The sequence below is a fragment of the Entelurus aequoreus genome, linkage group LG02 (genome assembly GCF_033978785.1).
Source record: "Entelurus aequoreus isolate RoL-2023_Sb linkage group LG02, RoL_Eaeq_v1.1, whole genome shotgun sequence".
NCBI classification, from domain to species: domain Eukaryota; kingdom Metazoa; phylum Chordata; class Actinopteri; order Syngnathiformes; family Syngnathidae; genus Entelurus; species Entelurus aequoreus.
This window is the reverse complement of record NC_084732.1, coordinates 101,831,482-101,854,578: the sequence shown is the minus strand read 5'-3', so window position 1 is coordinate 101,854,578 and position 23,097 is coordinate 101,831,482. Positions and strand designations below refer to the sequence as shown.

At 38.8% G+C, this 23,097-nt stretch overlaps 1 protein-coding gene across 1 annotated transcript in view; it reads left to right on the top strand.

Moving 5' to 3' along the window:
- LOC133641796 (RNA-binding protein 26-like) overlaps positions 1-23,097 on the top strand; it is a 41,659-nt gene that overhangs the window by 5,235 nt on the left and 13,327 nt on the right. Inside the window, exons 2-15 of the mRNA XM_062035820.1 lie at positions 3,016-3,134; positions 3,223-3,344; positions 7,647-7,738; positions 7,828-8,087; positions 12,576-12,851; positions 12,928-13,167; positions 13,633-13,773; positions 14,020-14,160; positions 16,060-16,168; positions 16,282-16,441; positions 19,407-19,595; positions 22,417-22,518; positions 22,596-22,664; positions 22,744-22,842. Coding sequence (XP_061891804.1) covers positions 3,016-3,134; positions 3,223-3,344; positions 7,647-7,738; positions 7,828-8,087; positions 12,576-12,851; positions 12,928-13,167; positions 13,633-13,773; positions 14,020-14,160; positions 16,060-16,168; positions 16,282-16,441; positions 19,407-19,595; positions 22,417-22,518; positions 22,596-22,664; positions 22,744-22,842 — 2,119 coding nt within the window. The remainder of the gene's footprint in view (positions 1-3,015; positions 3,135-3,222; positions 3,345-7,646; positions 7,739-7,827; positions 8,088-12,575; positions 12,852-12,927; positions 13,168-13,632; positions 13,774-14,019; positions 14,161-16,059; positions 16,169-16,281; positions 16,442-19,406; positions 19,596-22,416; positions 22,519-22,595; positions 22,665-22,743; positions 22,843-23,097) is intronic.

Genomic DNA, 23,097 nt, shown 5'->3' with positions numbered 1-23,097 from the left:
ATTCAGATTGCAGATATTTTAAATAAAGATAAGAAATAATAATAAATGAATTAATAAAATATTTTTAAATGTTTTATTTTGGCATGGAAATAACTCGTTTTATGGAAAAAAAATACTAAATCGTTTTGTTTTTTAAGAAAAAAAAATCATTAACGACAAAAAATTTCTGATTTATCAAATCAAATGAAAAAAGAAACAATTAAATTATATATTTTTCATTTGGTACCAAAATCCATAAAGATGTGTTTTTATTTTCTTACTAAAATCCTCTGGCTAATTTATTTCCCATTTTAGATTATTTCATTGACTTTATATTTAGATGGAAAACAAATAATAATAATAATAATAAAAGAAAAATATTTTTTATTTTTTATTTTGGCACCAAAATAACTCGTTTTTGGAAAAATAAATAGTAAATCATTTTCAGAATTTTTTTGTAAAGGCATAAGTTGTCAGCCGCCCCCATTTATAAAATAAAATAAAAATAATTAAATTATCTTTTTGTCATATGGTAAAACAAATCCATAAAGATGTGTTTATATGTTAGCTGCTAGATATGTTGCTTACAATTTTTAGAGTCCAACTATATAGAATAGTTATCTCTTAGCTACAATGCTACTCACTCTTATTGGAGCCGAAATAAGTAGAATACTTAGCTTTTAGCTACAATGCTACTCACTCTTATTGGAGCCGAAATAAGTATAATACTTAGCTGTTAGCTACAATGCTAGTCACTCTTATTGGAGCCCATGTAAATAGAATAGTTTGCCAAAACTCTACTCACTCTAATTGAAAGCCATATAACTAGAATAGTTAGCTGTCAGCTACAATGCTACTCACTCTTATTTTAAACTCTGCATGATCTACATAATTGCCAACAACTGTCTAATTCTGCCAAAATACGGGAACGACTTTGACCATTCATATGTCAATAACTTGTTCTCTACAAGATTGTGATTGTATATTTTATACATATAAATGTATAAAACTGTGAAAATATTGTGTGAAGGAAGACGTGTTACTTTTAGACTCACTCAACATATTTTTTGTCTTAAGGTGCCACACATTAGAACAATATGCAATCATTTACGTAAAGAAATATTTATGCAGTCACTCAGTTTTTTTGTCTACATCATGCTCTTAAACAAAAGAAATAAGCGATATAAACTGTACAGTGTTTATAATGTAATCATAATATATAATAATAATTGAAGTAACCATTTAAAAGGGTATATTTTATTTCTCATTACTGTAGAATTGTTTACAACTGTACTGTATGGAAGGTTAATAATGTTTTTATATTAAATAAAACAAAACATTTACATGAACTCATTTCTGTAAGATACAATTTAAATTTGAATAAATATTGAAGATCTTAAAGTGCTTTTTCTTCCCAGTTGAAAAAACAATGTTGTCTTTTTGTCTGTTGCCATCACGCCGTGTTGATGGGCTCATATTGCCCATCCAATTTGAAATATTACCACAACGGGACATTTGCATTGCAATTAGGGCTGCAACTAACGATTAATTTGATAATCGATTAATTTGTCGATTATTTATTCGATTAATCGATTAATAATCGGATAAAAGAGACAAACTACATTTCTATCCTTTCCAGTATTTTATTGAAAAAAACCAGCATACTGGCACCATGTTGTGGACATTGGGGGTGCAGCATACACCAATAATAACTCAGAAATGTAACTCATCAGAACTGAATCAGATATTGTACACTTTTCTGTTGTGAATAATAAAGGATTCATTTTAGGCTGCCTCTGAATAATAGCATGAAATATTCCAGCACCTTCATAACGTTTAGTTATACTAAAGCGTCACTCAAATCTAAATATATTTATATAGCTTTATCGGCCCGGCTACATTGATCCATTATGAAACCAACCTGAGATATTTCTGTCCGTTACGTTTATTTCCAAATTGGTAACCGTGCGTTTTCTCTCTCAAAACGGAGTCAAATGTGCCGGAGACACATTATCAGCCCCGCGTTGCAACAAAGGCATAACGTTAAAGTTACTTACAAAAAAGCTGAACTCATGAATGCTTGTTGCCACTATGGACTTAAAAAGTTACGTACTGTGAGTTCTTCCCTTCATCCATGGCTCCAACATGTTTCCTTTTCAGGTGCTCCTGAAGCAATGTTGTACTTCCGTGCCATCTTGCAGGAAACGCTCTTCTTTGAAGTCTTTAAAGTAAAGTGTTCCCACACTTTTGACGACTTAGGTTGTACAATTTTCTCCATTGAAGTAATAACCTCAAGATGTTTCTCCGCTAAACTATCGGTACTGTTTTCCTGCGCCATTTTTCAAATGTTTCCAGACGGCGTGGTCACGTGAGCTGCACATGACACATCATTGGCTAGCTTACCTCCACCTCATGAGACGTAGCCTCAGCGCCGTCCTGGCGCTGTTTTGTACTGTTTTTGTACTTATATTGATTATTGTTTCTCAGCTGTTTGTAAATGTTGCAGTTTATAAATAAAGGTTTATAAAAAAAAAATAAAAAATTTTTTAAATAAAATTTAAAAAAAGCCTCCGCGCATGCGCACAGCATAGTTCCAACAAATCGATGACTAAATTAATAACCAACTATTTTTATAATCGATTTAATCGATTAGTTGTTGCAGCCCTAATTGCAATCATATTTTTTTTCCTCCTAAATTGTTACTTTGCGGTACTTCTCACTGGCGAGTGGCAAGGCTGGCTGTCTGTGTGTAAAGTTGGCACCCCCAACCCTGACAAAGATTGTAAATAACAAAAAAGAGGGCTCACTGCGTTCAGTTAATTCTACTGTTAAATACACGCCGAGTGAGACATCTTTCTCCCTGTTTGAAGCGAGAGACGAACAAACGCGCTCAACAATTCTGATTGGCCAACATGTTTGGAAACACAACTTCAGCCTCCGGTGGTTATTTATCGCACTGATTAAAACCTCCACGTGGATTAATGGTGCATCTTCCTCCTGGTTACCTGCTTTGACATGGATGTTCTGCTCCTGCAGCTGCGAAGCAGACCCTTCAGCCCTGGCCAAGTATGTTGTTGCCCTGGTGAAGAAAGACAAGACTGAGAATGAACTCAAAGCCTTGTGTATTGACCAGTTGGACGTCTTTCTTCAGAAAGGTAACTAGCAAATCTGTGGTAGTAATTCTTGATTCAAGTTCTCGTTTGATCTGTTTTGTTTTTTTTTGTGTTGATGTGGTTCTTCTAGAAACCCAGCAATTTGTGGACAAGCTGTTTGAAGCCGTCAACAACAAGAGCTATCTGCCTGCCACGGAACAAACTCCCGCTGTGGTGAAGCCGCTGGACAAAGATGAGCAGAAAAACGATGAGGTAGCACTTTATAAGTCATAAAAACTAGAGATCGACCTATTATCGGCGTCGATATTTGGCATTTTGACGTATATATAGAACACACCTTCTCATTCAATGCGTTTTCTTTATTTTCATGACTATTTACATTGTAGATTGTCACATCAAAACTATGAATGAACACGTGGAGTTATGTGCTTAAGAAGAAAAGGTGAAATATCTGAAAACATGTTTTATATTCTAGTTTCTTCAAAATAGCCACCCTCTGCTCTAAATACTGCTTTGCACACTCTTGGCGTTCTCTCCATGAGCTTCAAGAGGTTGTCACCTGGAATGGTTTTCACTTCACAGGTGTGCTTGCTGCTCATGGAGAGAATGCCAAGAGTGTGCAAAGCACACTGTAAGTGTTTATATTTTATGCTCTTTTTGTCGAACCCGTTTTTATGGCAAGGACACAAAATATGCAATATTTATATATTTCTGATTACTGCTTTGCACACTCTTGGTATTCTCTCGATGAGCTTCAAGCACACACCTGCTCAGTGGCCTTGTGGTTAGAGTGTCCGCCCTGAGATGGGTAGGTCGTGAGTTCAAATCCCGGCCGAGTCATACCAAAGACTATAGAAATGGGAGCCATTACCTCCCTGCTTGGCACTCAGCATCAAGGGTTGGAATTGGGGGTTAAATCACCAAAAATTATTCCCAGGCGCAGCCACCGCTGCTGCTCACTGCTCCCCTCACCTAACAGGTTTTATATATTTTATTATTGAATGTATCAAATGTGATGAATATTTAATGGGCCGCAATGGAAAGAAGCCTTTTGGCTTTTTGTGCCATCCATTTGCCTTTTTAAAGCATTACATGGATTCAATTCTTTAAGATGTCAATAAACTTCTCAATCAATCATTCAATCAAACCTCCCAGGGTGTGAACAAGGGGTTGGGTCAAATGCAGAGGTTAATTTCACCACAGCTAGTGTGTCTGTGTGTGACAATCATTGGTACTTTAACTTTAACATGTGAAGTGACAACCATTTCAGGTGATAAATGATAAATGATAAATGGGTTATACTTGTATAGCGCTTTTCTACCTTCAAGGTACTCAAAGCGCTTTGACACTATTTCCACATTTACCCATTCACACACACACACATTCACACACTGATGGCGGGAGCTGCCATGCAAGGCGCTAACCAGCAGCCATCAGGAGCAAGGGTGAAGTGTCTTGCCCAAGGACACAACGGACGTGACTAGGATGGTAGAAGGTGGGGATTGAACCCCAGTAACCAGCAACCCTCCGATTGCTGGCACGGCCACTCTACCAACTTCGCCACGCCGTCCCTCTAGGTGACTACTTCTTGAAGCTCATCCAACCATCCGTTTTTTCCGTTTAAAGTTATTTAACATGAAAATCTATTTTCCACGATTTTTGGTTTGATAATGTAAAAAGGAAAATTGATTGTTATCCATTATCCGAATGTATTAATGTGTTTGAAGATAAAAAAAATGGGAATTAAAACAGCGAGTGGCAAACTCTTTTCTCTATTCCTTGTTCAATATTTGGAGATATGGTAAGATTGCACATGCGCAGTGTCTCTTTTCCATGTCCTCGTCTGTGAGTGACCCAGAACAAGAAGAGCGATGTTTGTATGCTCGACATGTCACTTTTCATGTCTCTGGACATAAACCAAGTGGACGGGAACTCTTGACCGCGAGAAACTGACACCGTTCTTTGCACTCTTCGTTTTCTGTTGTTCCGGGTCACTCACAGACAATGTTCCCTCTAATTTTTCATGTGTGTGAGCAAACGCACAAACTCCCTGAGCATTCAGTGGAGCACATGTGAGCAACATCAGACGTGCACACTGTGGCCACACCAGTGTCACACCTGTCCCAAACCTGACATCATAACAATTTAAATGTTTTATTAAAATAATTTTCTGATTTAAGTGATTTTGCCCTCTTACAATGACAAAAACAAAAAAACATGTTTTTCATGACCTATGTGCTAGTATTGTATGTCTGGCTGCGGGTCCTGCCTTTAAAATAAATGTTACCCCTTTCATAGATTACATTTAGTTCCTGTAACTTTCTGTCTGTAAAATACATCTTTTTATTAGCATTTATGAAATCTAGTGACAATATTTCATGAATAATATCCTTAGATTAACATTCTTAATAAATGGCAGTAAAATAAGCTCACATCTGATTGTGGAGTCAGTGTGTTACAACCTGGCATTTACACATTGTGTGGCGTTGGGGTTGTCCGACTTTTTGTGTGGCCATAAACGCAGCACTGGCTAAGTGCCATGAGTGCGTGTGTTGGTGCAGGTGAGACGGAGCGAGCGGCTTCTGTTGAAACGACGGCTGACAAAATTGGTTTAAGCCTGGTTTGTATGGCAGAAAATTACCAGTTTTTTTAGATAAACATTTTTTTTACTCATGTTTACTCTTGGTGTGGTTACAAACAGTTTTGCTGAATAAAGTGATTGATGGAATTCCTGTCCGTAAAGTGTCTCAACAGACGATAATTGAACTGTGTTGACAAAGATTGTTTCAGTCATTGGGGCCACTCTTGTTGTCACTTGTCACTCACAGAGTTGCATCGCAAAATTATACAGAATACATTGTAATGTGTTTATTTTGTTTAAAGTTCAGATGGGATTTTTGATTTTCTGCGCGGCATTAATTTGCTGTGCGCAGAAGACGCGTGAGCAGTGTGCAATTGCGCAGACGCGCACCTTAGAGGGAACGTTGCTCACAGACGAGGATCCTGAAAAGAGACAGGAATGGAGAAAACAGTTTTCCACTCGTTGTTTAAATGCCCTGTTTCGATTTTCAAACACATTACTAAATTTGGGTAACAATCTTTTTTTTTTTTATATCATCAAACTAAAAAAACGGTTAAATTAGATTTTTGTGTAGAATTTTTTTCTGCTTCCAAACGACAAACGGATGGCCGTGACGTACACGGACTCTATTCAGGAGTGTTGACTTACTCTGCGTCCACTTTTGTCTTTTTTGAGCGAGACATGTTGGGGCAATGAGGGTGCGAAAGCACATGGTCGAAGCAGAGGACGTAAAAGGGCAGGTTTTATGTTTCATTTATGTCGAGGAGGAGGAGCCGCAGCCCCGCTTTAGTCTGTACCTCTTGCTTGGCATACTCGCATGGCCCTGCTATAAACCGTTTGCTTGCCTAACAGAATTGCTATTGCGACATCCTGTGGATTTATTTAGAACAGCAGGTTCTTTCATGAAAAATTGCCACTCCATCCATCCATCCATTTTCTACCGCTTATTCCCTTCGGGGTCGCGGGGGGCGCTGGAGCCTATCTCAGCTACAATCGGGCGGAAGGCGGGGTACACCCTGGACAAGTCGCCACCTCATCGCAGGGCCTCTAAGCAAGTTAATTAAGTTAATTCCTCATATTCTTTGTGCTTCTGTAATATTGCAATATTTTCTCGTAAAATTATTACTTTTTTATGTAAAATGATTACCTTTTAATAAAAAATGGTGACATTTGTCATATAAAATTTGGACTTTTATCACAATATTCAAGTTTTTTTGTTGTTATTGTAAAATAGTGAAATTTTTTGGAGTAAAAGTGTGGCTTTTGTCATCATTTTGCCAAGCAAAATGCCAATGGTTATTATAATAGTGCTGAAATGTTTAAGTTTTCTTATAAAACCGCGACTTTTGTCGAGTAAAGTTACGACTCTTTACATAAAATTGCCAAACATGTTAAGCTTTTTTTGTAAAATTGTGACTGTTATTGAGTAAAATTCCAACTTTTATCATGACATTGCACAAATGTTCAGTTTTTCTTGTAAAATGTTGACTTGCGTTGAGTAAAATGACGACTTTTAGTATAATACTGCCAACATTCTAAGTTTTTCTTGTGAAATTGTGACCTTTTTCTTGTGAAATTCCAACTAATTTTTCACAACAAGCTTTTTTATATTTGCATAGTATGTATATATTATTAATGTTGTAAATACACTTCTTTATATATCTAGAAAGGCTGGTCCTAAAGAGGTAGGCATTTTTCTCAGGTCTCAAGAAGGTAACAAATTGCCACTCATTTTTATAATTGGCAAACTCATTTCGCGGACCGCGGGGCAGTTTGAGCCGATCGTTTGCCATTCCTGGTGTAAATGGTTGATCATAAGTCCAATTTTACTTGACCAATTTACACCATTTGAGACTTGTATGCAGTTTTAAGTCGAGACATCTGACGGCAGTTAGAGCGTGTGTGTCTGTTATCTGTGGATGCAAACTTGTGGACTTCTGAGAGGTGACTTGCATACTGTATTCTCTGTTCAGACAAACCGAGAAGAGGAACGTGACAAAAAGTTTCCTCGACGTGTGAATAACAGCCCTCCACTATCAAGTTCCCGCTACAGCAGAGATGGCAGGTGTGTACACTTGATCTCCAATGTGCCATGTCAATATTTGAATCACCTCGAGCTGCCTGTTGTATATTTTTTTAAATTCTAATTCTCAGGAGAGCAGACGACCGTAAGAGGGACGACCGTACCAGAAAGAGGGAATATGACCGCATCCCACCGAGGAGGGATTCCTACCGGGATCGCTACAATCGGAGAAGGGGCCGCAGTCGTAGTTACAGTCGTAGCCGAAGCCGTAGCTGGAGCAAGGATCGTACTCGAGACCGGGAGCGTGACCGGGATAGAGAAAGGGATAGGGACCGTGACCGAGACAGAAGCATGAGTCCCACTCACAGCAGAACCCGCTCTCGAAGTAGAGGTAAGAGTATGGAAGTGTTATTGTAGCAAATATATTTACACATTTGTAAATGTACTAATTTGTGTATCTCAGGGGTCACCAACGCGGTGCCCGCGGGCACCAGGTAGCCCGTAAGGACCAGATGAGTAGCCCGCTGGCCTGTTCCAAAAATAGCTCAAATAGCAGCACTTACCAGTGAGCTGCCTCTATTTTTTAAATTGTATTTATTTACTAGCAAGCTGGTCTCGCTTTACCCGACATTTTTAATTCTAAGAGAGACAAAACTCAAATAGAATTTGAAAATCCAAGAAAATATTTTAAACACTTGGTCTTCACTTGTTTAAATGTGAAGCTAAGTGTGAAGTGAATTATATTTATATAGCGCTTTTTCTCTAATGACTCAAAGCGCTTTACATAGTGAAACCCAATATCTAAGTACCGGTCACATTTAAACCAGTGTGGGTGGCACTGGGAGCAGATGGGTAAAGTGTCTTGCCCAAGGAAACAACGGCAGTGACTAGGATGGCAGAAGCGGGAATCGAACCTGGAACCCTCAAGTTGCTGGCACGGCCACTCTACCAACCGAGCTATACCGCCCCAAATAAATTCATTTCTTTTTTTACTTTGCTTTTTGTAACTTTCAGAAAGACAATTTTAGAGAAAAAATACAACCTTAAAAATGATTTGAGGATTTTTAAACACATATACCTTTTTACCTTTTAAATTCCTTCCTCTTCTTTCCTGACAATTTAAATCGATGTTCAAGTAAATGTATCTTTTTTATTGTAAAGAATAATAAATACATTTTAATTTAATTTTTCATTTTAGCTTCTGTTTTTTTGACATAGAATATTTGTGAAATATTTCTTCAAACTTATTATGATTAAAATAAAATAAAAATATTCTGGCAAAGCTAGAAAAATCTGTGGACTCAAATTTAAATCTTATTTCAAAGTCTTTTGAATTTCTTTTAAAATTTTTGTTCTGGAAAATCTAGAAGAAATAATGATTTGTCTTTGTTAGAAATATAGCTTGGTCCAATTTGTTATATATTCTAACAAAGTGCAGATTGGATTTTAACCTATTTAAAACATGTTATGAAAATTCTAAAATTAATCTTAATCAGGAAAAATTACTAATGATATTCCATAAATTCTTTTTTTAATTTTTTCCAAAAGATTCGAATTAGCTAGTTTTTCTCTTCTTTTTTTCGGTTGAATTTTGAATTTTAAAGAGTCGAAATTGAAGATAAACTATGTTTCAAAATTTAATTGTCATTTTTTTCGTGTTTTCTCCTCTTTTAAACCGTTCAATTAAGTGTAAATATCATTAATTATTAATAATAACATAGAGTTAAAGGTAAATTGAGCAAATTGGCTATTTCTGGCAATTTATTTAAGTGTGTATCAAACTGGTAGCCCTTCGCATTAATCAGTACCCAAGAAGTAGCTCTTGGTTTCAAAAAGGTTGGTGACCCCTGGTGTATCTGTATAGCAATCAGAGTGTGTGTATTCAGATCTGTGTACGGGTTTTACGATGTCTCTCTCCTTAATCAGAAGCCACCAATCCACTGTAACTACGTTTAGCCAACCACGGGAGACACTACGCAACTAGATGAGGCAACTCCTGAAGGAATTGCGTGTGAATGCTCCAGTGCTGAAGTTGAACTGAAATGCTGACAGAATGTAGTATGAATGTAAGAATAGTTTGAATGTTGGAATGGTTTTAATGTTGGAAGAGTTTTAATACCCAGGAAATCCGGAATTTGGTTTGGAACTTGGGAAAGTGTTAGTTTGAATGTCCAGGATGAGTGGAAAGTGGTAATGTTGGAATGGTTTGAAAAGGCTGAAAAATGTGGGAAGTGTGCAACTTAGAAAAATGTCCCATTCCTTTCACTGGGAACTTCCTGGAAATTTGGGAATAGTGGAATTTTTTAAAAAAATGATTAGGGGCATGAATGATAATTGCCCCCGATAAAAAGACCCCCCTGATCAAGAACTCCCTTGGTGCTCTGGGTGCATCTGTTAAAAGCAGCCTCAGAAACCTTGGGGTTGTTTGATCAGTCCATGTCTTTGGAGGGTCTCTGTCGTCAACTGACCAAAAACTGTTTTTGTCATCTCAGAAATATTACTAAAGTGAGAAATTTGTTGTCAAAACTGGATCTAGAAATGATCATTCACGCGTTCATTTCGTCTCGCATTGACTATTGCAATTCTCTCTTCACCCTTTTCAACAAGTCGACGCTAAAGAGACTTCAGACTGTACAAAATGCGTCTGCCAGACATTTGACCGGTGCTCCCAGAACAGTCCATATCACCCCCGTTTCATCCAGTCTTCATTGGCTTCAAGTTAAATTCCGCATTAAGTTTAAAATTTTAGTCCTGACATTCCGTGCGTTGCATGGTGTGGCTCCTCTGTACATCATGGACTTGTTATGCCCCTACTCTTTAGGAAGCAGCCTCCGGTCTTCAGGCCAGGGTCTTCTAAAGATCCCGCAAACTTGTTTCAAAACCAGTGGAGACCTGGCATTCCAGGCTATAGCTCCCAGACTCTGGAACAGTTTGCAGCAGTCCCTCCGTGACCTTGACTGTGTTGACACTTTAAAGAAACATTTGAAAACTTCTCTTTTTAGTTAATGCACCTTTTAACTATCATTTTAATCACCTCTGTATCCTTTTTATGATGTTTCCCCTGTTGTTTTAAATTTAATTGTTGTTTTACTTTATCTATGTTTTGTACAGCGCTTTGTGATTTTATCTGTGAAAAGCGCTTTATAAATAAAATGTACTTACTTACTAATGAGCTGAATTGGTTGGTGTTGGAATTGTTTTCAAGTTCTTAAACCAACTTGTTTTTTTGTCGTGACTAAGAGGAATGTTTTAACAGTGGAACGGTTGAAATGGGTTGAAAAATGTGAAAGGAGTCATTGCACTGAAAAAGGTTGGAAATAAGCTTAGAAAAAACGCAGGAATTCCTGGAAATTTGTTGAACGTGGAAAATGGTTGTTTTTGTTGAAGGTGTAGTGGTTTGAATCGGTTGAAAAATGTGGAAGGTAGAGCGCGCCAACATTTGGAGAAGAAGAAGAAGAATAAAAAATGGATGAATTTTGGTGTAGAAAACCATATATGTGTGAAGGCTTTGGAGCATTCACACAATTAAAACCAATCAGAAACAACATAAGGCGGGTCTTGGCGCCTCATGTGTACGTTGTTTCTGATTGGCTTAACTTGCATGGTGTCTTCCGTGGTTGGTTGAATGTAGGCACACCTCAGATACACGCACGCACTTCTGAATGCGCATGCACACTTATTACACGCTCACAAATCTGGATGCAGTCGCTCAAATTGTACATGGCCAAAGTCTCGCAAAAGCCAGGTGTAAGTAGACGGCCTATCGAGGGTTCTTTCTGATTAGGGACAGACAGACAGACAACTTAAAACACACATATGCGGATCTAAAACGCACATACGCAGATCTGAATACACACCAGTGTTTCCCACACATTCATTTATTTTTGGCGGCCCGCCACGAAAGAATTACGTCCGCCACAAATAAAAAAATGTTTTTTAATTTTTTTATTTTTTGTCCTGTCCAGCTTCTCAGGCAAATCATATAGTTGATGTAGATGCCCATATAGGCTGTTCAGATTTACTTTACAAAAGAGAAGTGTAGGATACTTCTCTTGTTGCCTTATTTGTATTTGACCACTACTGTTTTCTGTTTATTTGTTACTGACTGTGGCAGGACACCTGTGCCTCTGTTTCACTTTATGTTGCTGGTAAATAATATGGTTGTAGTAGTAGGCTAAAGTTAAATTATTTAGTATGCACTAATTAAAGGGGCAGAGCTTTAAGAGACATTTTAGCTTTTATATTTTATAAGATATATTTTTTGTAAGAACCACAATTAATAAATATATTTCAGTGAATAACTTATTGTTCAAATCTGTATATAAATATGTACATAAAGTGTTGTAATTATATTGTAAAATGGATGGATGGATGGACGTTTAAAACAAAACGGTTATTATTAATAAGTATACATTTTTTGAGCCTTTTTAGAGAAAATCATATCATTGTAGTAAATTATGCAAATTACTCGATTATGTCAGGGTGACCACGCCCATAGCCACGCCCCCACCGCCACAGGTATCTTGGCAGTTTATGGGAAACACTGCACACACTCGGATTGATATACAGTACGGGCCAAAAGTTGGGACACACCTTCTCACAACACAACTGATGGTCCCAACCCCATTGATAAAGCAAGAAATTCCACTTATCAACCCTGATGTGACAATCTACAATGTAAATAGTCATGAAAATAAACGCATTGAATGAGGAGAAGAAGGTGTGTCCAAACTTCTGGCCAGATTGAGGGTACACATTTGCAAATGATTTTGCTATAATAATACTTCCATATAAGAAGCAGATTGAATCAGGAATGGCGTGTTTTTGAAGCTTAAAAACTGGCCAGTATAATCTTGTCTCGCTCTTGTCAAATTTCCAGAACGAGAGTCTGGGAAGTCCAAGTACGATCAAGACCGAGCGGACAGGTTGGAAGGCGTCGATGGCTACACGCCGACCGTTCTGGTTTCCGCGGCAACCACCTCGCATTTCCCAGTGCCGACTCTGAGCAGCACCATCACGGTCATAGCTCCCACTCATCATCACAACAACAACACAACCGAGAGCTGGTCAGCGTTCCACCCGGATCGGCCGGTGGATCACGGTCCCTTCAGGGGGCCCCCTCCTCAGCAGCGAAAACGCTGCCGGGATTATGACGGTGAGAAATGCAAATAAAAGTGAATGTTGTGGACTTTACAGACACTAAACATGTGCAAACATGTTATGTCCTCCAGAAAAGGGCTTCTGCATGAGAGGAGACATGTGCCCCTTTGACCATGGAAGTGACCCAGTCGTAGTGGAGGATGTCAGTCTGCCCAATATGCTGCCCTTCCAACCTCCACCTATGCCTGGTGTGGACCCCCAACCTCCCCCAGGTCTTCCACCTCCACCTCTCATGAACCCGCCACCTGTGAATTTGGGGCCTCCTGTACCCCCACCAGGCGCCCTCCCACCAAGCCTGCCGCCGGTCGCCGGTAGGAACTCCGACTTGTTTTTGTAATTAGAGAATGTGTTGAGTGGAACTGAGCTACTGTTATGCCTGGGCCCATAACATATTTTTCTTAATGCTATGTATAGATTATTGCCAATAAAATATATTATTGTTAACAATATTAATATACCACTGATGTAATGATATAAAATAATAATAATGCAAGTATACCCTTTCGAATAAAATAAACTTGTATTTTCCTATATACTGTATGTAAACTTAGAAATATCCAAGTTAAAACAAAATCAAAAATCAAATATAGTCACGGTTATCAATATTATCGCGGTATTGTTGAATGTGCTCAAAAAGTACTTATACGCGCACTTAAATCTTTTAATCAAGTTGTATTTATTTTTTTAGATGATTAGCAATTTAGCTGCAGCCTTTTCAGTATAAAGGGACATGGTCATGTTTCAGGTCAATACAAACTTTTTCCTGTATTTGTCAGGACCACCTCCTCCTCTTCCACCACTTCAACCATCAGGAATGGATGCACCCCCCAATTCCGTTACGAGTGCTGTTCCCACCATTGTCACTTCTGGAATGCGCTCTTCGGTGCCTCCAATGTCAGCACCACGTTTCCCCTCAGGTTAGTGTCACAGTCATTGTTACCTGGAGTACTGAACTTCCCCTCCCGGGCATTCCTGGAAATGTGTGGTTGTCAAAACACGTTATGTCAGTTTCACTTTTGGAAAGTAACTTTTTCAAACAAAGTAGATCAAATGACAAATGAACATTTGGCATGTAGACACCTTGTGATTACTAGTTTTATATTGTAGTGAATATTGCGAACATTCAGCGTATTGAGCAGTGAAGATGTCTTCCTCTTAACCAGACACCTATGAGACTGACGTGTATAATCCTGAGGCTCCCAGCATCACCATCAGCTCCAGGCCAATGTACCGCCATCGTGTCAATGCCCAGAGGCCCAACCTGATTGGTCTCACAATGGGAGATGTGGACCAGCCACAGAGAGGTAGGCCAAGTATCAGTCCCTTTATGAAGATGTCATCAGTGATATATCGTCTAATGATGTTTTTAATATTTTAAACGCATTTAAAAAATGCAGTAGCAATGCTTTTTTTGCGCATGTTCATTTCCAAACTCGGTTGTCTGTAGGGGTGTAACAATTGATCGATATAGCGATTTATATTCCTTAAATACGAGTAAATCAATCTCTGCTCTGCTAGTTGGCCTTCCAGAAAATATATACCGATCTAACATTGATTTAAAAGGTAATTAGTTGATTTTATCGATACTAGGAAAGAAAACATTGGCTTTAAGGACGACAGACGTTGTTTTTAGCACGTTTTAAATGAATAAAAACGTACAACTCTACGAGAATCTGTCGCCTGTCTGTGACGTCATCACTAGGCGCCATCAGTCATCAAACCAAGTATGGCGGGTACCTGAAGAAAAGCAGGCAAATGAAAAAATGAATGATTAACCATTGTGATCCATTGTGTGGAAAACATGAAAGACAGATGTTCTTAAAAGGTCGTACATTGGATATGTAAAATACAATGGTAACATGACAAGTCTCTTATGGTGAATAATCTGAATTTATTTAGCGCTTTACTATACCAAAGCGCTTTACATTGTACGTCACTTTCAGCCATTCACACACACACTTTCACTCACTGATGGCGGAAGATGCCATGCAAGGCAGCTAACCACAACCTATCGAGCAGGGGTGAAGTGTCTTGCCCAACGACACCACAGCCGTGACTATGATGGCGTAAGCTGGGTTCGAACCTGGAACCCTCAAGTAGCTGGCACGGCCACACTGACATCTGCGCCACGCCACCTATGACGCCATGGTACACGCGCTGGTCGCCCGGGCAAAGCAGCACAAAACAGGAGATGGTTTCACTTTCTCTTTTGATAAAAATGAAAATGGGAATTTGTTTATTAGGCGGGTCTGAGTGTTGGCACAGGGATGTGAGTTGAATAAACGGAGTGAGACTACCAGTTCCTTTTGTTTTTATCTTTCAAAAGAGTGCTTTCAACGCCCCACACCTTGGACACGAGTAGTGGCAGGTCAAACCACTGTTCATTTAACCTGAAGAGATCTGGTTGCACCTATTTTTTTAACATTAGGCTTGTATTTGTATTGTTTAAAAAACAAAGGCAAAAAATGTCAAGTTAAAGTCACACACACACAATGGGTGTGGTGAAATTTGTCCTCTGCATTTGACCCATCCCCATGTTCACCTCACTCAGGAATCATTTGGCGCTTCGACCCCCTATTTCAATGCTGAGTGCCAAGCAGGGAGGTAATGGGTCCGATTTTTTTGTAGTCTTTGGTATGACTCAGGGTTTGAACTCACGACCTACCAATCTCAGAGCGGACACTCTAACCACAAGGCCACTGAGCTGGCTTTAAAAGTAGCAGGCAAATCTTCTGCTAAAATGTTGTTTTTTGTACTTTTATTGAAAATGACATGAATGTTTATAATGTGAGCAGAAAATGTTTCCTTTTCTTACTTTGACCTAAAGTGTTGGTTGCACTTTATTCAAATAAGATGTGAATGCATTGGCCATTAATTGTTATTTACTTGTTTGTATCCATAATTAATTGATACATAATTCCCTTACAAGACATAACAGGAATATGGGAAACTTCACCTGCAGTTTATTTCACACACAAGTTAATGAATCGATTTCCAGTCACTGAAACGTTTCGGATCGTATCGTTCTAAAAATATTTATATATATATCGGCCCTGAATTGTGTTGGCAACCACAAATATCGAATCGAATCCTTGTTAAAATTAATCGTTACACCCCTAGTTGTCTGGTTTTACAAAAAAATATTGAGCTGTCTGAATGTGTCCTTGTCCAGAATTGACCTGCCAGTCTGTGTTCTTCTCCAGACAAGGTCCCAAACAACAGTATGAGGATAGTGATGGACTCTGGCCTAAGAAAGAGACCAGTTGGTCCACATGATGGAGGCATTGTGCACCAGAAACCTTGGTTTGACAAGTACGCACAAAGTGACCAGTAAATTATAATGAAGCATATCTTCGATTCAGCACAACTATGGATTTTATTTTTCTGTCAAAAGTATTCTCAATGAAGTCTTTTCTTTTTGCCAGGCCTAACTATAACAAGCCCAACCACCTGGGCTACTACAGGAGAGGCCCGTTCAACTCCCCCAACACAAAGCTGCTGGTTCGGCAAATTCCTCCCGAGCTCAACAACATCAGCAAGCTCAATGATCATTTCAGCAAGTTTGGAACCATCGTCAACCTTCAGGTGGGTCAGCTTTTAACGGTAAACATCCTACATTTCTTTATTTTATGCTGCGGTTTATCGGTCTACTTACTGGTCGGCGATGAGCACATCAACACGGACGTTTAAAAGTAATAGATCAAAAACAAACCACCTGACCCAGTTTTTCCATCTGAGGAAAAAACTGCACTTCAAGATGTTGAATATTTGTGAAGTGCATTTTTTTGCTAATTGAGAGAGTCCATTTTATTTTTGTTTACTAATTTAGGATTTTAAAAGGTCTTGACCTTCCAACTATAATAGTAAAAAAAACAGGAATCAAAGTTACTTGCTTTTGAAAATAATATTGTTATATTTTGATTACATTACTACTACTTAATTTGGGCTCAAAAATAATCCTGACAATAATATCGTTTATTGCCAAGAATTTGTGGGACAATTATAGATTTGTACCTGTATTTTTTTGGTACTGGTTCCTAATTAGGTCGGTCCATGAAGACCGTGAAGATTCCAGACTGATGATATTATCAGTATTTTTTGTTCCAGCTGACTGACGTAATTATGACACGCTGCCTCATTCAGTTCAGCTGCCACTGTTACACATTAAAATCAGCTTTCGAATGACAAATAAGGAAGCAACACCACGCAAAAGTTTGTATTGCAACAATATTTCCTCCTCAAAGTCACGTACGCTGTGTCAGTTTGAACACACTTCACTCACGACGAATTAATTAATCCACAGGCCAATATATATAATACACACTACACACACATACATATTTTATTTATATAATACACACTACACACACATACATATTTTATTTATATAATACACACTACACACACATACATATTTTATTTATATAATACACACTCCACACACATACACATTTTATTTATATAATACACACTACACACACATTTTATTTATATAATACACACTACACACACATTTTATTTATATAGTACACACTACACACACATTAATCAGTAGCACAACACTCAATATGGCTTCTCGTCCTTCACTCAATTACGTCCATCTGCAACATAAACACAAATAACATTTCCTATTGTTACAAAATGCACACCCACTTAACATGCTTATTGATGTATATGATATATCATGTGAATGTATGTTCTGTGCACATGCATGCCATTTATAAATATTATTTCCAGCTGAGTGTAATGAATGTAAACACAGTGATGGATGTGTGTGGTCTTTACAAGAAGAACTGCACTGCACACAGAAGATGACCTAACTGCACACATAGTTGACTTCTTTAAGATTTCCCTCTTCTGAGATGTTACTGTACATCACACTAGAGGTGGTATGGGTTAATTTGTGCTAAAATAAACGCTAATTAAAATGCATTTTTTCCCATCTTTATTGCCACAAATGACATTCAGTACCAATAAATACCGGTGTAGATAAGGAATATCGCTAAGGGTACCGTAACGATAAAATCTTAACGAGACAATACTGGGGAACCTCCATTTACAAACTTAATTGGTTCTTAAACATGGTTCATGAATAAAAGTTTGTATAGTGAAGCATAGTTCCCCCTAAGAAACAATGTACCGTATTTTCAGCACCATAAGCCGCCCCGTGTTATTAGCCGCACTTTCAATGAATGGCATATTTCAAAACTTTGTTTACCTATTAGCCGCCCCGTGTTATTAGCCGCACCTACGCTGCGCTGAAGGGAATGTCAAAAAAACAGTCAGATAGGTCAGTCAAACTTTAATAATATATTACAAACCAGCGTTCTACAACTCTGTTCACTCCCAAAATGTAATGTGCAAATGTGCAATCACAAAAATAGTAACACTCAAAATAGTGCAGAGCAATAGCAACATCAATAACTCAACGTTGCTCGAACGTTAATGTCACACAACACACAAAATAAACATTTAAAGCTCACGTTCTAAAGTTATTACTCATCCACAAATCCCTCGAATTCTTCTTCTTCTTCTGTGTGCTTCACTTGTTTTTTGACACCATCTGTGATGTGGACGCGCATGCAGTCATAGATCAACAGGGACGGAGCTGCGTGAAAAAAGTCACCCGGTCTCTTCGCTCATCTTTTCTTCATCCATCCATCCCTTCGAGTTAGCTTTTATGATGACGCCGGCTGGAAAGTTCTCTTTTGGCAAGGTCTTCCTTTTGAATATCACCATGGGTGGAAGTTTCTGGCCGTTAGCATGGCAAGCTAACGGATATTCACCGTACGTGCTCCCGTTGTATCCACAGTGCGGTTCACAGGAATATCAAAAGTCAGTGGAACCTTGTACGTGTGTCTCTTAGTAGGAGCCATTTTACAGAAACACACAAATGAAATTAAACGTAATATCCGCGCGCTTCTTCTTCTACGGGGGCGGGTGCTCACCTTGGCGGTTGCTTACAGTAGAAGAAGAAGCGCTTCCTCTTCTATGGGGGCGGTTGCTTACCGTAGAAGAAGAAGCGCTTCCTCTTCTACGGGGAAAAAACATGGCGGCTGTTTACCGTAGTTGCGAGACCTAAACTTTATGAAAATAAATATTAATATTAATCCATATATAAAGCGCACCGGGTTATTAGCCGCACTGTCAGCTTTTGAGAAAATTTGTGGTTTTTAGGTGCGGCTTATGGTGCGGAAAATACGGTACACATTAATAATTGGTTGTAGCCTGGACAAAAGTCCATATTTTAGTAAAAGAATGTACATGTTGCTATTGGCTTAACAATATCCTGGTTATCAAAACAACACAACAGCAGCAGCGTGTGAGCTGCTACAGCAGGCGAGGGAGTCAAATCTCACCGCATCCTTTTCTCAAAATGTTTTCCATATTTTCTTTTCTGCATCTTCGAATTGAATTTTGCCTAAACTTGTCTTTGCCTGTTTGTAAAAAAAAAATAAAAAAAAAATGGAATGAGCCCGCTGAATGGTGACCTGCACAATTCCCCCTGGCTAACTGCCATGTTTTGAATGAAAAAAATGTGTGATTTTAGGTGGCGTACCAGAACGACCCAGAAGGTGCGCTGATCCAGTTTGCATCCCCAGATGAGGCCAAGCGGGCCATCCAAAACACAGAGGCTGTCCTCAACAACCGCTTTATTCGGGTCCATTGGTTTCGTGAGAACGGAGGTGATGGCCACGGCCAGTCTTACCCACAGCAGGTGCAGCCCCTGCCAGTCACAGTAAGACTTGCATTCATACTCTCGCTCTACAATAAGTAGAAATCATAACCAATCTTTCTAATGCTCCTTATCCTTTGCATTCTTCACAAATTCATGTCACCTTTAGTACAGCAAGGGCAGTTATGGTTGTCTCGATACAACTTTTTCACTTCCGATACCAATAATGGAGCCTTGAGTATTGGCTGATACCAATATTAATCCGATACGATATCAGCACAAATCATAGTATATGTATCTGGAGGCGTTAGCGAGTGAGAAAGCGCAAAGGACGACAAAATAAAAGTTCTTCTTCAGTCAGCTTGTTTAGTTGACTGTGTGTGTGTGTGGGGTGGGGGGGGGTTGGTCACATGACAAGAAGCGGTCCTTTTTTTACCGTAAAATCTATGGTCTTTTTCTTACCGTAAAACATAGTTGTTTTTTTTACCGTAAAATCTACAGTCTTTTTTTTGTACTGTAAAATCTACATTCTTTTTTTTTACTGTAAAATTTATAGTCTTTTTTTGATTTTTTTTTTACCGTAAAATCCGAAGTCGTTTTTTGTTTAGTTTTTACCATAAAATCTACAGTTCTTTTTTTTTTTTTACCGTAAAATCCGAAGTCGTTTTTTGTTTAGTTTTTTACCAGTGTTAAATCTACAGTTCTTTTTTTTTTTTTTACCAGAAAATCTAGTCGTTTTTTTTTTTTTAACCGTAAAATCTAAAGGTTTTTTTAAAGGTTTTTTTCTTGTAAAATCTATAGTCGTTTTTTGTTTTTTTTACTGTAAATTTTTTTTAACCAATAGTCGTTTTTTTAATTTATTTTTTTACGTAAAATCAAAATGATATCACAAACGATTAAACAGGCGGTATAGCTCGGTTGGTAGAGCGGCTGTGCCAGCAACTTGAGGGTTCCAGGTTCGATCCCCGCTTCCGCCATCCTAGTCTCTGCCGTTGTGTCCTTGGGCAAGACACTTTACTCACTTGCTCCCAGTGCCACCCACACTGCTTTAAATGTAACTTAGATATTGGGTTTCACTGTGTAAAGCGCTTTGAGTCACTAGAGAAAAGCGCTATATAAATATAATTCACTTCACTTCATTAAACACGCTGCAGGACTGCATGTATCGCACATGATACATGAAAAAAAAAAAAATAAAAAAAAAAAAAAAAAATGTGAGCACATTACACCAATTCTTAAATCCTTACATTGGCTCCCTGTACATCAGAGAATAGATTTCAAAATCCTCCTGCTCACATATAAATCACTACATGGTCTAGGGCCCAAGTATATCACTGATATGCTCCCACTATATACGCCCTCTAGATCACTAAGATCTTCTGAGAGCAATCTGTTAGCGGTTCCAAGAGTAAACTCAAATCAAGGGAGATCATCATTCAGTCACTATGCAACACATAGCTGGAATAAACTTCCTGAAGATGTCAGACTCTCCCCAACTCTCACTACTTTTAAAACTAGACTGAAGACTTTTATGTTCACCTTAGCTTTCAGCTAAATCTTTTAATCTTTTAACTTTTAACGTCTGCACTGTTTTTATTTTTATTGTCTGCATTTTAATTTTGCTTTTATTTTCTTTCATTTCACTTTGTTGTCTGTGAAGCACTTTGAGTCTGCCTTGTGTATGAAAAGCGCTATACAAATAAAGTTGCCTTGCCTTGCCTTGCCTTGCCTTGATATCACACAAAAGTAAACACGCTGTGGGACTGCTTGTATCGCACATGATATCACACACAAGTAAACATGCCGCAGGACTGCTTGTATCGCACATGATATTACACACAAGTAAACACGCTGCAGGACTACTTGTATCGCACATGATATCACACATGATTAAACACGCTGCAAGACTGCTTGTATCGCACATGATATCACACAAGTAAACACGCTGCAAGACTACTTGCATCGCACACGATATCACACACAAGTAAACACGCTGCAGGACTGTTTGTATCGCACATGGTATCACACACAAGTAAACACGCTGCAGGACTGTTTGTATCGCACATGGTATCACACACGATTAAACACGCTGCAGGACTACTTGTATCGCACATGATATCACACATGATTAAACACGCTGCAAGACTACTTGTATCGCACATGATATCACACAAGTAAACACGCTGCAAGACTACTTGCATCGCACACGATATCACACACAAGTAAACACGCTGCAGGACTGTATGTATCGCACATGGTATCACACACAAGTAAACACGTTGCAGCAGGACTGCTTGTACCGCACATGATATCACACACGATTAAACACGCTGCAGGACTACTTGTATCGCACATGATATAACACATGATTAAACACGCTGCAAGACTACTTGTATCGCACATGATATCACACAAGTAAACACGCTGCAAGACTACTTGCATCGCACACGATATCACACAAGTATACACGCTGCAGGACTGCTTGTATGTACATTATATCATACACACGTAAACACTATGCAGGACTGCTTGTATCACACATGGTATCACACACAAGTAAACACGCTGCAGGACTGCTTGTATGGCACATGATATCACACACACGTAAACACTATGCAGGACTGCTTGTATCACACATGGTATCACACACGATTAAACACGCTGCAGGACTGCTTGATTTGCACATGATATCACACAATTTACATGCAATCTATCTGATACCGTTTTATTTTTTTTTATTTTTTTGCTGATATCTGACCAATATCAACATCGGGTCGGGGCACCCCTAATGGCAGTAATACTGGAACAGTTTGTGCTGGCATGGCAGCCTTCAGAAGTTGTATTTTCTGCAGCTAATACTGAATGAAATCTTTTCAACATTCAGCAGCCCTCAGCAACATCGTTGAAACAGTCCGTCAAAGATCGCCTCGGGCCTCTTCTCACCGCAAACTCTGAGCCTTCCCAGGACTCCAACGTAGCCGCCCAGGTGTGTGTGGCCACTGCTTGTGGAAGTCTGCAGTAGATGTTTATACCTATTAACTTGCTACTCTCATACTGCTGCAGAATTCTGCCAAAGCATCAGTGAAGGAGCGTTTGGGTTTCTCCACCAAACCTGCTTCTCCGGTCGAGAAGGCAAGTCTTCTTCACGCAGCCATGTTCTCCTCCTACACGTTGTGTAAAGGTCTTGTGTCTACATTTTACACGGTTTCAGGTGTTTTCTACCTCTGCGGGCCTTTCCAAGACCGTATACAATCTTGCTGCCGTGAAAGCTGTCCAAAAAACCACAGAGGATGCCCTGAAGAAGAAGCAGGTGAGAGGAGAAATGGCAATAACGTTAATGGAGGTTTCACTCAAAACCACCCGTATCAGCCTATTAGCTGCACTACTGGGATTATTCTGCTGCAAGCGAGTCCACTTGAAATGGAACCCTTTCCCACTGGGATCCATTTCATTTAGAGTTGCAGAAGTTTTAGTAGGTAGAAGTAGTTTTGGTTTTTTTAGGGCTGCAGCTATCATTCATTTTAGTAATCAAGCAAGTGAGAATGTAACTATAAACGTTATGAAT